The 13,384-nt window shown below is 42.0% G+C and overlaps 1 protein-coding gene across 1 annotated transcript; it reads right to left on the bottom strand.

Annotated features, from left to right (window-relative positions):
- Positions 1-2,150: 2,150 nt before the first annotated feature.
- Positions 2,151-7,113, bottom strand: cdk7 (cyclin-dependent kinase 7). Its single transcript, XM_076729853.1, has 12 exons — positions 6,993-7,113; positions 6,697-6,756; positions 6,566-6,599; positions 6,412-6,479; positions 6,209-6,277; positions 4,782-4,892; positions 4,580-4,698; positions 4,131-4,230; positions 3,951-4,037; positions 3,718-3,867; positions 3,335-3,473; positions 2,151-2,602 (listed from the first exon to the last, which is right to left on the bottom strand). Exons 1-12 carry the CDS (start codon positions 7,056-7,058, stop codon positions 2,574-2,576), a joined length of 1,032 nt encoding a protein of 343 aa, XP_076585968.1. The 5' UTR covers positions 7,059-7,113; the 3' UTR covers positions 2,151-2,573.
- Between the last annotated feature and the right edge of the window lie 6,271 nt (positions 7,114-13,384).

The raw sequence follows: 13,384 nt of genomic DNA, 5'->3' as shown, positions 1-13,384 counted from the left end.
GAAACCGTTTGACTACAGAGGTCAGAACGAGCCTCAACTGAACAATATACATCTATAACACACACAGGTAACAGTATCCTCTCTGTACAAAGCAGCCACATGTCACACAGATGCTCTAAATGGCCTTGTGATTTTCTTGTTTTTATTTATTTTCGAGATGCTTTGTAAAATCACAGAAAGAGATGGAGGATAAACATGTAATAAAACCTCTGCTGTGAACCTCAGTGGCATCAAGGAATATTAAGGGAATGCAAAGCAAATTTATTGAGTTAATTTGCACTGTTGTTATGGCAGTTAAAGGTTACATTTTGGCCTTTTATGCCATCTTTTATATTACATTGCATTTCATTTCCATTTGACACAGCAGAGAAAAGAATGAAAGCAACAGCTCAGCAGTGCAAAATAGATCTTTAAATGCAGCACATGTGGAGAAAATACACTCATATATCCATCAAGAAAGGCTAATGGGTCCATGAGATGAAAAAGAAGAAAGAAAGAAAGCAAAAGATCTAAGGTACAGATCTTGTAGTCTGGATCAAATTACAATAATACCTCACTTAATGTCAAGCAGTTGACACCTATTGATTATTGGTGGTGAATTTCTCATAAGCACCTTTAAACCCAGTTATCATACACTACATTCACATGAGGCAACGTCTGTCATCGAAGTTATCCTCTGTGAGAACTAAATCCAGTCTGTCTTATAGCTTGATGAGGGTCAGTTATGTTATTGTGAAAAGTGTGCAGCCCACATTTACATGGAAGACACCAAAAAATCCTGCTGCAGTGGTGAAACTTTTGTCAGACATGAGCATAACTTCTTCCATCACATTGCAAACTTTGTCTTCGCTCCCAGCCTCTAAAAACGAAATCTGGCACACACAAGCTCCGCTTCCTAAAACACAGCTCAAGTTTTTCTTCATAGTCTCTCAGAAATGAAGAGCGTTTTATGAAAGAGTGTAAAGCGTAATATAATAATATGAAATGGCCTTCATCTTCAATTTCACCTGCATCACATAACAAAGTATTTGTTATCTCTTCAGGGAGATCAGTAAACCTGCCTTTTGGTTTTACATAAGGCTCTGCACTGTATTATTCATTCAAAGTCTCTATCATCCCACTGCAGTTCAGCCCACATGGATGTCTCGCTGATTCAGACGTGAGCAAGAATCACTTTTTTCCCACAAACCTTGTGCTCATATTCTGTCACAGCATGTGGGCAACAGTGTATTTGTTCCAACAGTGGCTATCCGGGCCAATGAAATGGCCTTTATAAGAGCTTGAGCTGATAAGGCTGGCACTGTAGCTGTACTGACTGTGCTGCTATCTGCCAAACCTGTCATCTGACCCATCACACACACACACACACACACTGTAGTCACCCACCGCCACCACACAAAGTCATTGTGTCCCCTCTCAGTGCTGTATTGTGGACGTTTATAAATGGGCATGAATCACACAGGGAACCCTCTTTCTGAACTCAGGGGGGCATGACCTCGAATACATGACCTCTCTGCTCAGATCCAGAATGTGGTCACACTCAACAAGTGGACAGTAAAACTTGTGCGTTTATGTTTGGGATTTTTGTAAAATCAGACACCAGACACTGATTTCACTGTGAACACTGACGACATTACACGTTACACAGAAAGCACAAATACAAATCTGCACTGGCTTTTGTTACAGAATAAAAAAGTAGATCTGATTAAATATGGAGACTGACTTTTTCCAGCTGTGACATACTCTCCCTCTTCCTGTCCTGTCTGCTTCTCTAATCTGATCCTGTTTGACAGAAAACCAAAAGGGCAGCAGAGCGCCTGCCGGAGCATCGGGCCTCTGACATGTCAGACTGTGTTGGATCACACTAATGTTGAAGACAATGGACAGGAAGAGAACGATTTGTCTAGTAGCAAATTGTTACTTGACATTGTCAAGCCCAGCGTCACCCTGTCTGCCCTGAAGACAAGGCTTGTGCCACATAAACACACACAGTTCGGCAAATACACACCTCTTTCCCTCTGACTCGCAGTAGCTCACTGAGTAAATAAACCACAAGTATATTTCTGTCCACACATATTCACCAGGTGAATACCTCTAACGTGAAATCAGTCTGTATTCATTCTCAACCATAGCACCATCACAGCAGGGAATTCCCACATATGCATATGCACCATTTATTGGTCTTAACATACAAAAAGTAAAAATACATATACATGAAATACATCAGGCGTGCTAGTTTGGTTGTTCTCTTCAGTCACATAAATAGACATATTCCAAGAGGCTCCCAGAGCATAGGCATCATTGTTACAATGAAGAAAGACCAGAGCCAATACTATTGACCACAGACAGCCTCTGTTGCTGAACACAGCACCTCCTTGGACACTTCAAGTAGTTCTTACAACAGATACCACGGCTACAATCTCTAAAATGTCCTAAAGTGAACCACATCTGAGCCTTTTCTCCGCTGGTTTTGGACTTTCTTGTTCTTTTTCCGTTCCAGTGGACGATCCTGAGCAATGCGGGAAAGCTGAGCCACGCGGTGTGAAGACGGTGATTGACCAGGTCCCATGTGGTCAGAAAATAAGCTTCTTCTTCATCGCAGCTGCAAATAACAAAGACTGTAGTTAGAAACATCCCACAAAGAGTGCTTCAGTAAAATACACCCAAACACTGTATCTGAACTACATGCGCAAGTAGAACAAGCCTACGAAGAGCAATCTGCTAACCGCTAAAGTTTCCATCTACTGGAAGTATTTTGAAATTCTCTCTGTAATATTCTGCAGCATTGACTACAGCATACAGTCAACCCATATATTTTCCAAACCACAAGCAGAGCTGGAGAAGCTTTGAACCTCCCAGGAACACCAAGGTCCCCTTTCAGTAAAACATACGCCACCACAATCCACTAAACTGTCTGCATGTGTGTGCGCGCGTGTGCGTTCAGCTTCACTGTATTTTTAATTTCTGACTGCAGTTGAAGGTGCAGCCAACACCCTTCGAATTGCTAGGTTCAAGCAAGCGGTATTTCAGATTTATGACCATCGTGTGCATAACCCTGAGAACACATGGGGAACGGTTCATGAGGTTTAAATTCACAACATGCTATATGTAAGTTTGGTCTGAGTGGGATGTTTTAAAATTTCCAGCTCCTTTCAAAATTGGCCTCAAACATTTTTGCAGACACTTTCCCTCCTTGCTGTTCAAACCACACTTTAAACAGTTTTATCATAATGATACTGGCCAGTTTTATTTGACTATAGGTACATCAATGTCAAGGTGGTACTTGGTGGATTAGGGGTATATATACTGTAGCAAGCTCATATGTGTTCATTACTTGTCTCCAGGCCTTCCATTTTCCTCTTGAGCCCGACTGTTTCCTTCTCCCTCAGCGCCTCAACTGAACAGTTGGGTCGGGGGAGTTGGGGACCAGGAGTGGGACCAGGTCGATTACTGAAGTACCTCATCTTCAGAGCCTGGAGAACAAGAGACGACAGCTTAAACACGTCATACATGCAGATGGGCAATCATTCCTTAGGCAGAAATGTTTCAGTTTCTAGATATGCAATTCAGATTCATCTCTCAACTGAAAATGTTAAGTGGTCCAGAAACTTTTACGCTTGCTGTGTTCTTCAGTTTCTCCACACAGTTACCCCACATAACATATTCCTCCAGTAATGTGTAAGTGAGAATAGCCACTGCGCTTTAGTGGTGGATTACCTGTGTAGCTGTTGTCCTCGTCGAGGGGTTAAAGGTGAAGAGGCCGTGCAGCAGCTCCAGTAAGTCGTCCCCAGCTGCACTAAATATATGCTCCAGAGGGGTGCCAGGAAATATTTTGAAGGACACGTAGTCTGGTAGACTACTCACCCCCTGCACAGACAAATAAATGTATGCAAAGATCCTCACATGTGAGCAAAGTGAAATAAATGTGATGAAGAAAAACAGATACTAACAGGCCATGTTTCTTCTGTGGGCGTCCCAAGAGCCTCAAAGATCTTAGTCAGCTGGTCCAGATCTGAATCTCCAGCCAGGAAAGGTATCTACAGCAAAGTGGACAGACAGAGACATTAGCACGGACGCCAAAATAACCCCTGTGACTCTATGAATATCTCTTTGAAGTGAGGTTTGTGTACCCGAAGGAGTAACTCTGCCAAGATGCATCCCACTGCCCACATGTCAACACCCACACCGTACATCCTGGCACCAAACAGGAGCTCAGGGGAGCGGTACCACCTAGGAAAAGGACCAATAAACAGAGAGACAGAGAGTTACATTTTACACCCCTCAAACAGACACACAGGACACTGCTTTTCTAGTGAGAAGGTTACTCTTGTTAAACTTAAATGAAGCTTCAACACTTAAACCAAGAGATTTGCTGCCATCCATTCAATATGTGCTGTCACACATGTCTTAACCTATTGCAAATTTATCCCCACGAGATACATGTAACTATTAAAATGAACAAAATCAAGCACAAGGATTTATTTATCTAAATGGATTTAGATGGATTTAGAAGATAGATTTCCAATAACTGTAACAAAAACACATTATTAATACAGTAAGACGGAGAAAAAGCACAAACCTGGTAACAACTTGATGTGTGTAGACTCTGTTGGGGCTGCCAAATGCTTTGGCCAAACCAAAATCAGCCAACTTCAACACTCCGTTACCGTCTAACAGCAGATTATTGGGCTTCAGATCCTGGAAAGCAAAATTCACATTACTGACTGTGTGTGAGCATATGTGTGTCTGCATGTGTATGTGTGGGGTATACGTGCCCTCACCCTGTGCAGGACCCAGTGTTGGTGCATATACTCTAATCCCTGTAGAGTCATGAGGATGTAGGCTTTGATATTGGCTGGAGTCAGGACTAGGCTGGTGTCTTTGATGATCACCTTAAAAAAAACCCAAGGAGATTAAGTAAAGCTGGATATCTGACAACTGATCATCTTCATCCATCACTTCATGTTTTTACACAGCTGTAGGCTACACATTCAAAATGAAATTAAACTTATCAGAGCAGATAAGAAAATGAAAGACAACAGGGATAGATCTCTGTGAAGAAGTGGACACAGCTGGAGCCAAGCTAGACAGATTCAACCTCTCCCCCAGAACCTCCACTGCTCCAGCAGCTCCATAAACACTGGCCTCAGTATCCTTCTACGTCATGTTATTGGAAATAAAAGCATCCAACATCTGTATCTGATAAGATCATACAGCCAAGTGGCCTAAAAATAGTCTCTCAGCTCTGGTAATAAGATGAGCATCATATTTCATCCTCATGTCTGTCCTGTCTGCCTGAGGTGTGTGAGCCACTAACAGCATTCACTGAATTCATTGTGAGAACCAAGAGTGGAGTGATATTGATTCTTCCTTTCTTTTTAAGCATGCTCATCTTGTTTTGCATTATTCTATTAGAGTCTGTTAGGGTCTGGTGTATTGGTGGCGGGTGCCCATCTGGAGCCTCGTATGTTAAAACAAGCCAGAGGAGGAGGTCGGGAAAACATAAAAGCCTTAATGACCTTGCAGATCCACATAACGGTTGGATGGGGGCACTCACACAGCTATCTTTGTCATCGTGGTCATATTTTCTGTGTTACTCTGTCTGTCATCTGACCCCACGTCTCTCGATCACAGTTTCATCTACCCACTCATTCTCTGGCCTGCAACAGCAAACAAATTTCCACATTCTTTAAGTATATGATCGCTAAGGTGAAATCCAATGATTTCTTCTCTCACTGATCTCTACTAAAGGGGAGGTAATAAAACTTTCATCTGGTGGCCTATGAATGAAATGGAACATAATGTTCTTTTACATTTCCACTGATAACAAATAATAAGCATGACTGATTGATGTAAATCTCCATACAAAGACATCCATATGTCTAAAGATAATAGTGCCTGAAGAATATGATGTGAAGTTTTTTTTTTTTAAGTTAAATTCAAGTAAAAGTTATATAGGACACATTCAGAAAATACAATTAGAGCTTTTTAAGGCATTAAAAGTTCAAGAAAACAGTGTATTCACCTCCTGTCAAGAGAAGTGAATAAGGTAATGTGAACTGACCAAAAACCTGACAGTGTAATTAAGATCAGAACAAGCTGGAGTTTCTCAGTGTGCTGTTGAATGGGACTGAATAATATGGTATCATGTTACTTTGTCTCTGCCTGGAAAGACACAGACAGAAAGAGGAAAGAGGAACTGTCGCACCTCCAGATCTGTTTCCATGAAATCAAACACCAGGCTGATGTTAGATTTGTGTCCGAAGGCATCCAGCAGCTAAAAACACACAGCATGTGAAATGTTAACACTGCTCAAATTAAGAGAATATTTGCCATTTCTTACAAACACTACTGGTAGTGATATCGATTTGAAAATACAAATGTATCCTGACATTATGAATGTTTACTTACCCCAATGATATTTGGATGATGCAGCTCCTGCAGCAGTTTGATCTCTCGAAGAGCAGTCCTATTAATACCTATTGATAAGAAAGTATAGTCATTAACAGGAGGATGACAATGGACTGCACTGTGTGGTAAAAATATCAAGTGTGTCAGCGTTTACCATCTTTAGCCTCCGTTCTGTGGCCAACTTTAATCTGCCAGGACAAAAAAAGGAGACAATAGCTTGGTATTAAACATCATCATAGCATATGGATGCTAACAAGAGTCCAAAATTTAGCTAATTTCTTGTACCTTTTTAATGGCAACTATGGTATCAGTCGTTTTATCTCTGGCTTTGTACACTGTGGCAAACTGGAGAAGAGAAACAGAGAAATAAGTACAAACACAAAGAGCCCAAAATATCCTTCTTTCACTGTCACTGCTGCTATAAGCAGCACAGCATGAACCAGCGAGGCTTTGTTGACATTAACGACCGGCTAACGCTTGTTAGCCTACTATCAGGCTTTCCGCCCCATTAACCAGAATCTGTGGGGGATGGACGTAGACAAATTTAAAGACTGAGATCTCCGATATTTGTCTCTGCATACCTGACCCTCTCCGAGGAAATCCAGTTTTTCGTATCGCTTAGATCTGGATTTTACATCAAGCGCCATGGTAGCTAACTGTCAGTATCATCAGGAGGCACTTCCTGCTTTGTTAAAGGTCCGCTGGTACTTCTTCCGGGTTAAAGGAGGTCTTACATTGAGCAACACCGCCACCTACCGGTTCGATTTGTCTAACACTGAGAGCGCTTCAACTTGTTAAGCAGGTCAAACTAATTTAACTTAACTTGATATGACTTATTTTATTTTTAAGTTTACAGGGATTTTTTTTTGCAGTAATTTCCATTTTGAATGCTGAGTCCCATCACAAAGTGTCTGTTTTTATTGCAGAAACATGGGACTTCTACTTCCACTACTGCAAAATTACCACCACCACCACCACCACCACTACTACTACTACTACTACTACTACTACTAATAATAATAATAATAATAATAATAACAACTATAATAATAATAACTGTCAAGAACTTGGCATTTTAAAATCTGTATGGCTTCTTAAACATTGAAAGCGAACAATTCTCAGCTCAAACCTTATTTGTGGTCAAATTACGAACAAATACATAATCTTATGCAGCAGGATTAGCTGAAAAACTCCAATTTATGCTGCATTTTCATGTAGGCTATTTTATTGAATTTTAATTTTAGGTCCAAATTAGAATTTGCTGTTTCCTTGTACCTTTCTTGTTATATTACAATTCATATTTACTTATTTTTATATGACTACTTGAAGAACATTCACTATAAAACTGTAATGATAATACAGTAACAGTTTGTCATACTGCACAATATGATTTTTTAATCAATTAAAGAAAAGCACATCTTGACACAGATCTCATCTGCTCTCAAATTTCTGTAACATTTCACAGTTATGATGCAATATGCAATACTGTTATGTTCCAGACAGTTCTTTTTCTTTCTTTCTTTCTTTCCTTCTTTTTTTTTTGGAGTTAGCAGTTTGACATCGGTCTCTTGGGAGTCTCTTCTGTCAGTTAGGAAGGTTTTGTGATCCATGCACCGCTGAACACATCTCTACATCCCATCTCCATACACAGCAGATACCCTCACATCCCACAGGATTAGGCATGGCTCCTCTCCTTTGACCCTCACACACACACACACACACACACACACACACACACACACACACACACACACCACTGACTTTCATTTTCATGTTAAGTTTGACAAGAGGAGTGTGAAGGATCAGCAGGCCTAATACACCCCTCATTCTCCCCCCAGATGCATGCACATTCATATCCTGACAGCTCACAGATGTGACTGACAGGACCGTATGTGCCCATGCAACCATGCAGAGAAGAGAAGAGAAGAGAAGAGAAGAGAAGAGAAGAGAAGAGAAGAGAAGAGAAGAGAAGAGAAGAAAAGAGAAGAGAAGAGACTCTTGCAGTAATCCGAATCTTTACTGGTGTTGTATCATCAACCTTTGGGGACATACAGGCGGGTTTAATGTGGAACATAACTGTCCAGTGGTGGACATAACTCAGACCCACTTACATCACTCGCTCTAAAACAAATGTGACATATTGATGTCCTCCTCTAATTCTGATATGATTTGAGGGCATTCTTATGCTCATTCCCCTCAGTCTCTCTCTGAGGCTGTGGATGAGGAGAGCGGCAGCTGAGTTATGGATGCATAAATGATTCTGGTGGCGTTTATACAGTTTGTCACAGTAAATCTCGTGATAGCACGGGTAACATTATGCACAATAACTCACTCTGGCTATGTGTCACATTAGCAGATGGTGATGCTGTTGAGCTGGTGTGTGTGTATGTACCTCTGTTTGACGGGCAGGAGGAGAGTGAAACCGCAGGGCTGTTTATCAAACTCATAGGAAGTGGGTGTTGTTGAGCGAGGACGTGTCGCACCACCACATCCTGCTGCTGGGAAGCAGCTTCAGACGGGCCAGTGTTCACACGATGTACAGTAAACAACAAATGCAGGCCAGGTGTCTTTTTTTGCGTGCGTATGTCTGTGTGTGTGGTGTGTGGCCACTTCATTCGCCCTTTGAGATGCTGTACACTGAGTGCAAAGCTTGGATACACTGGCCACTCTTTGAAAAGAGAGTGAAGACAAGGCCTTTCTGTGGGCCCCATTTCCTCTTGGCATCACCCTGCCTAACATACATTATGTTAAATACACTAACACCTGGCAATCAGATTTGTTTTAAGCCATCACCACCACCCACAAACCATGCATATCACGTCAAATTGCAGAAAACAGAATCATAAAAATCTGATCAAAGAGTGAGAAGTTCAGAGAAAAGGCCATTTCATCTGTGGCTCAATATGACATTTTAGTCATTCACTGTTCCATTTGACATTTTAGTCATATCTAGATCTACATCTATCAGGTCAATACATTGGAAAGATAATGTTTAAAAGGAATTTTGACACACTCAACGAATGTGTAAAAGAGGAGTGATTCAGCGCTATCGCGGTCATTGCTGTATCATACACTGCTGTACGTGTCTGTCTTTGTTTTACTCACCCAGGCTCAGGGGAAGTGGCAGTGTTCTGTCATCTAGGGAGTTTTCCTCTTTGTTTCTGTTTCTGACTCTCTCATATAGGCACACGCGCAGCTGTATCTGACCACATGCACAGTTATAACACAACAGGATGTTGTAGGGTTGATGTTTGAGGTGTGAAGGTTCACACAAGCTGCGACAAACAATATCTGTTTCTGAGAACGAATTATTTATTACTCATGTGTCTAATAGATGCTTGTTTTTTTTTTATCAGATTTTTGTCAGCATATACACCAGGATTTGAACCCAAACGTATCGAACTTGTGACAGTTTCCGCAACACATCAACCATTCACAGTCCACAACATGATTCGCGTTTGCCCATTTCACATTTATTCTTTGCAGATGTCTGCAGTGGCAAGACAATAAAAAGGCAGAAGGACAAACAGAAGGACAATCATTATCTTCCTTGCTGCCGTTTGTTTACAACCAACGCAGAGATTCATCAAATTGGTGCTGTCAGTGCTTGGCTGCATTGTTAGATGCCAGAACTGTCAGTTTGAATAAATATTAGGGCAGAATTTGTTTTGTTCACCACTGTCTTCCTCCAGCATCTGAGGCATCAGCATACACCAGGGCTTGTGGAGGACTTCAAGATGAGCCCACTTAATAGCTCAGCTCAAACAGAGGCAACATTATGATAATGTCCCTATAAGTAGCAGGGGGATGGGCGCAGTGTCATCTCTTCACATAGGCAGAGCCAGCAGGGAGTCCACAGTCAACTGCATTTAGGGCTGTCTTTGTTGTTGTCTTTGCTCCCATCTGCGTTGTTGTTTTGTTCTGCTCTGCATCTCCTCTCAGACATCGTTATTGCTCTCATTAGAAGAATCTCTATCCCAGCCCCAAATGGAGAACAAAGTCTTGCAATAACTCTTTCTCTCCATTTGTTTGTGTGCGTGTCTAGCATTGCATTTGAAAGTATGACTGCATGTGCAAACAGCAGGTGGCCACTTTAGTTGTTCAGAAAGACTGTACACTGTGTGCTGAGCAGCTCTGTTTTAATGAATTGCAGTACGTAGCATATATGTTCCGTTTTTTTTTATTATTATCTCAAAGAATACAGTTAGAAAATACAAAAGCACTAAGGATGTGTGGAAAGTCTCTCGGGATGGATTGAACCCCATGATGCCACGGGTGCACAGAATGTGTCTGATGGAACTAAGGGAAGCAGGGTGTTCAAGTCAGTCATCTTTGGAAGGTAAATGAGGGAGAAGAGAAGGCCATTCTGGTTTATCAGAGTGTATCAGGAGCTGAAGATAGGCCCAGTGGTGTGTTATCCAAGAAGTCATTTACTTCATTAACCCAGCCAGATCACTGAGGCCTCAGTAATCAACCTTGTCACACGTCCCATTAACTTCTCACTCTATCAGTATGGCCCTCGCTCCTTCTAACACACACACACACACACACACACACACACACACACACACACAGATGCACTCTTGCTACGCACATCTGTATCTGCAGCACACAAGTGCATGTTGTCACACACAACTGCATGTTCCTTTCATGCTTTCGCTGTCTTGCTCACAGCGAAGATCTTTTCAACAGGCGCGCACACACGCACACACACACGCACACACTCCCTCTCCACCTCTCTCAGCTAACCCCATTACCTCTGTCACTCCCAGGGGTCTCTCGGCTCTGATGAACCCTCAGCTGCCCTGTGAGATTAGTGGACTCCCTGAGAAAAGCCCTTCATTGATTGAACGTGAGTCTCTCCTGCTTGCAATGTCAGCTCAAGGTTAGCACGCTGACTCTCGCCGCTCTCTTTCCCGGCGCAGTTAAGTGCTGTAGCTTTGTTATGAATATCAGTGTGTTATTATTATTCTAGCTCTGCTTACTCCACGGCTTATATTATTCATAAAGACAACAAACCAATTATTGACACTCACCTTCAGAGTCTCGCTTTTCTTCCTCTCTCGGTCTTTCTCTCTCAGTCTTCCTCTCCAGTGGCCCCACTTAAAACATTTAAAAAGCGTTTATTCATTGTTAAATCTTTTTTTTTTCCTCCATCTTCACCTCTTCATCTCAATCTCCTCTCTCCCCATCGATGAAACCACAGAGGAACTGTTGCCACATAAAAGCTTTAACATTTGGTAAAGTGGTTTTAGATTCACTTTTATGTATTGCAAATCAGGCACGGGGAAGCATTTACTTTGCGTCCCACTTGAGGGAATCTTCCAGACAAAAAGGCAGGGAGAGATGAAGGAATGGGGGCAGCTCTCAGTCTAATAGAGAGTCAGATAAATGGCTGGATGGGGAAGACAGATTGATCTTTTTATGCTGAACTTGATGAACATGAATGATGCACCAGATTTCCTGTAGCAGTGAATAGAGATGAAAGGATTATATAGATATTTAGATCATTCAGGCAGGAGCGTTGCCCTGCACTGCTGTCTCTTTCCTCCCCATCATAATTCAATATTTACAGTTTAAGCTGGAAAACTGCTCCCTCTTGGCTGCCTGTATCTGGTATCCATGGCAACAGATTCGAGAACAGAGTGCCGTCTGTATGTGTCCGTGTGTGTGCGTGCATGTGTGTCTGTGTGTAATGTCTACTGATACACTGCAATTGATTGGCTGTTGGGGAGCAGCTGTTGACCCCTCACTCTCAGGGGTCTCTTTGTATTCTTGCACACATCCAAATCAATAGACACACATGAATGTGAACGCACAGACACGCACACACAGAGAGAGACACACACACACGCTATTTGTTATTCTTTATTTGTGAGGTTTGAAGAATTTATTTTGGAGTTAAATATATTTCTCTTCTATAAAACCCTAAAGCCAACCCCCAAATTAAAGCCAGCTGTATTTGAAGTCCTTTATTGAACCTCAGTGAAACTAAGCCAAAAATTAGCTCAAAAGCAAGGACCCATGACAATGCTTTCATTTTGGAAGTTTTCTGTTGCGTACTATCATTGTCGAGACATTTGGTCCCCACAAAGATAGAAGTGAAAGGCACACAAACACACGTGCAGTAATACAATACTAACCCCATCATGCCCATAAGTGGAGAAATGAGCAAATGGGCAATAAAAAGTTGCTGTGGCATTGTTATGAAAACACTTCCAATGAAATAGAAACTCTAAACACAATATACACACCCTAATACCCACACGCACACACGCACGCGCGCACACACACACACGTTTGTGAATCTAGTCAGTGTGCCACAGCAAGGGAAGTGAAAAGCAACAACACCCAAACCACTGATGGCATTGCAGATTTTTAACTACAAGTTTGAAACTGTGTTTACACGCTTCTGAGCACATAATCACAAATACCGCCCTGGCTAATGAAATACCTCCCAGTGGGTGCTCCACACATGGGCATGCACACACACATCCACACACACACACAGACACACGCCAGGGATGAGTAACAGCGAGTAACTGTGGGGCACCAAGAGAGAAAGGTCATCTGACATCATTTGCATTGCTTGTTAATGTTAAAGGATGTTTTCCATAGAAGGAAGGTCAAGGTTTGCATGGAGACACGATATAAACACGACTTCTGACAATGATGAATGAATGGAACAACTGTGGCTTGTTCAAGGTTGGTTGATGTAGGTTTTCCACCATGCTGCAATTTGACATATTAAGGGGAAAGCACCGGCAAACACACACACACACACACACACACACACACACACACACACACACACACACACACACACAGACACTGTAATCTAGCTTTATTCATCTACTCAAGCCCACACACACACACCCACCCTGCCTTGTCTTCCCCTGAAGTAAATGTGTCAGCAGAGTGTGTTGTGGCAACTTTTGTCTCACTGAACACACATGTTAAATTGAACTTAATT

The sequence above is a fragment of the Chaetodon auriga genome, chromosome 5 (assembly GCF_051107435.1).
Source record: "Chaetodon auriga isolate fChaAug3 chromosome 5, fChaAug3.hap1, whole genome shotgun sequence".
Classification (NCBI taxonomy): Eukaryota; Metazoa; Chordata; class Actinopteri; order Chaetodontiformes; family Chaetodontidae; genus Chaetodon; species Chaetodon auriga.
Note: the sequence above shows the minus strand (reverse complement) of the source record. Positions and strands in the feature narration are given on the sequence as shown.

Coding starts and splice junctions, on each gene's coding strand:
- cdk7 (XM_076729853.1), bottom strand. CDS start 7,058: ATGGCGCTTGATGTAAAATCCAGATCTAAGCGATACGAAAAACTGGAT. Junction 6,278..6,411: donor ATCATCCAAATATCATTGGG/GTAAGTAAACAT, acceptor GTGTGTTTTTAG/CTGCTGGATGCCTTCGGACA. Junction 4,893..6,208: donor TCATGGAAACAGATCTGGAG/GTGCGACAGTTC, acceptor GTTTTTTTTAAG/GTGATCATCAAAGACACCAG.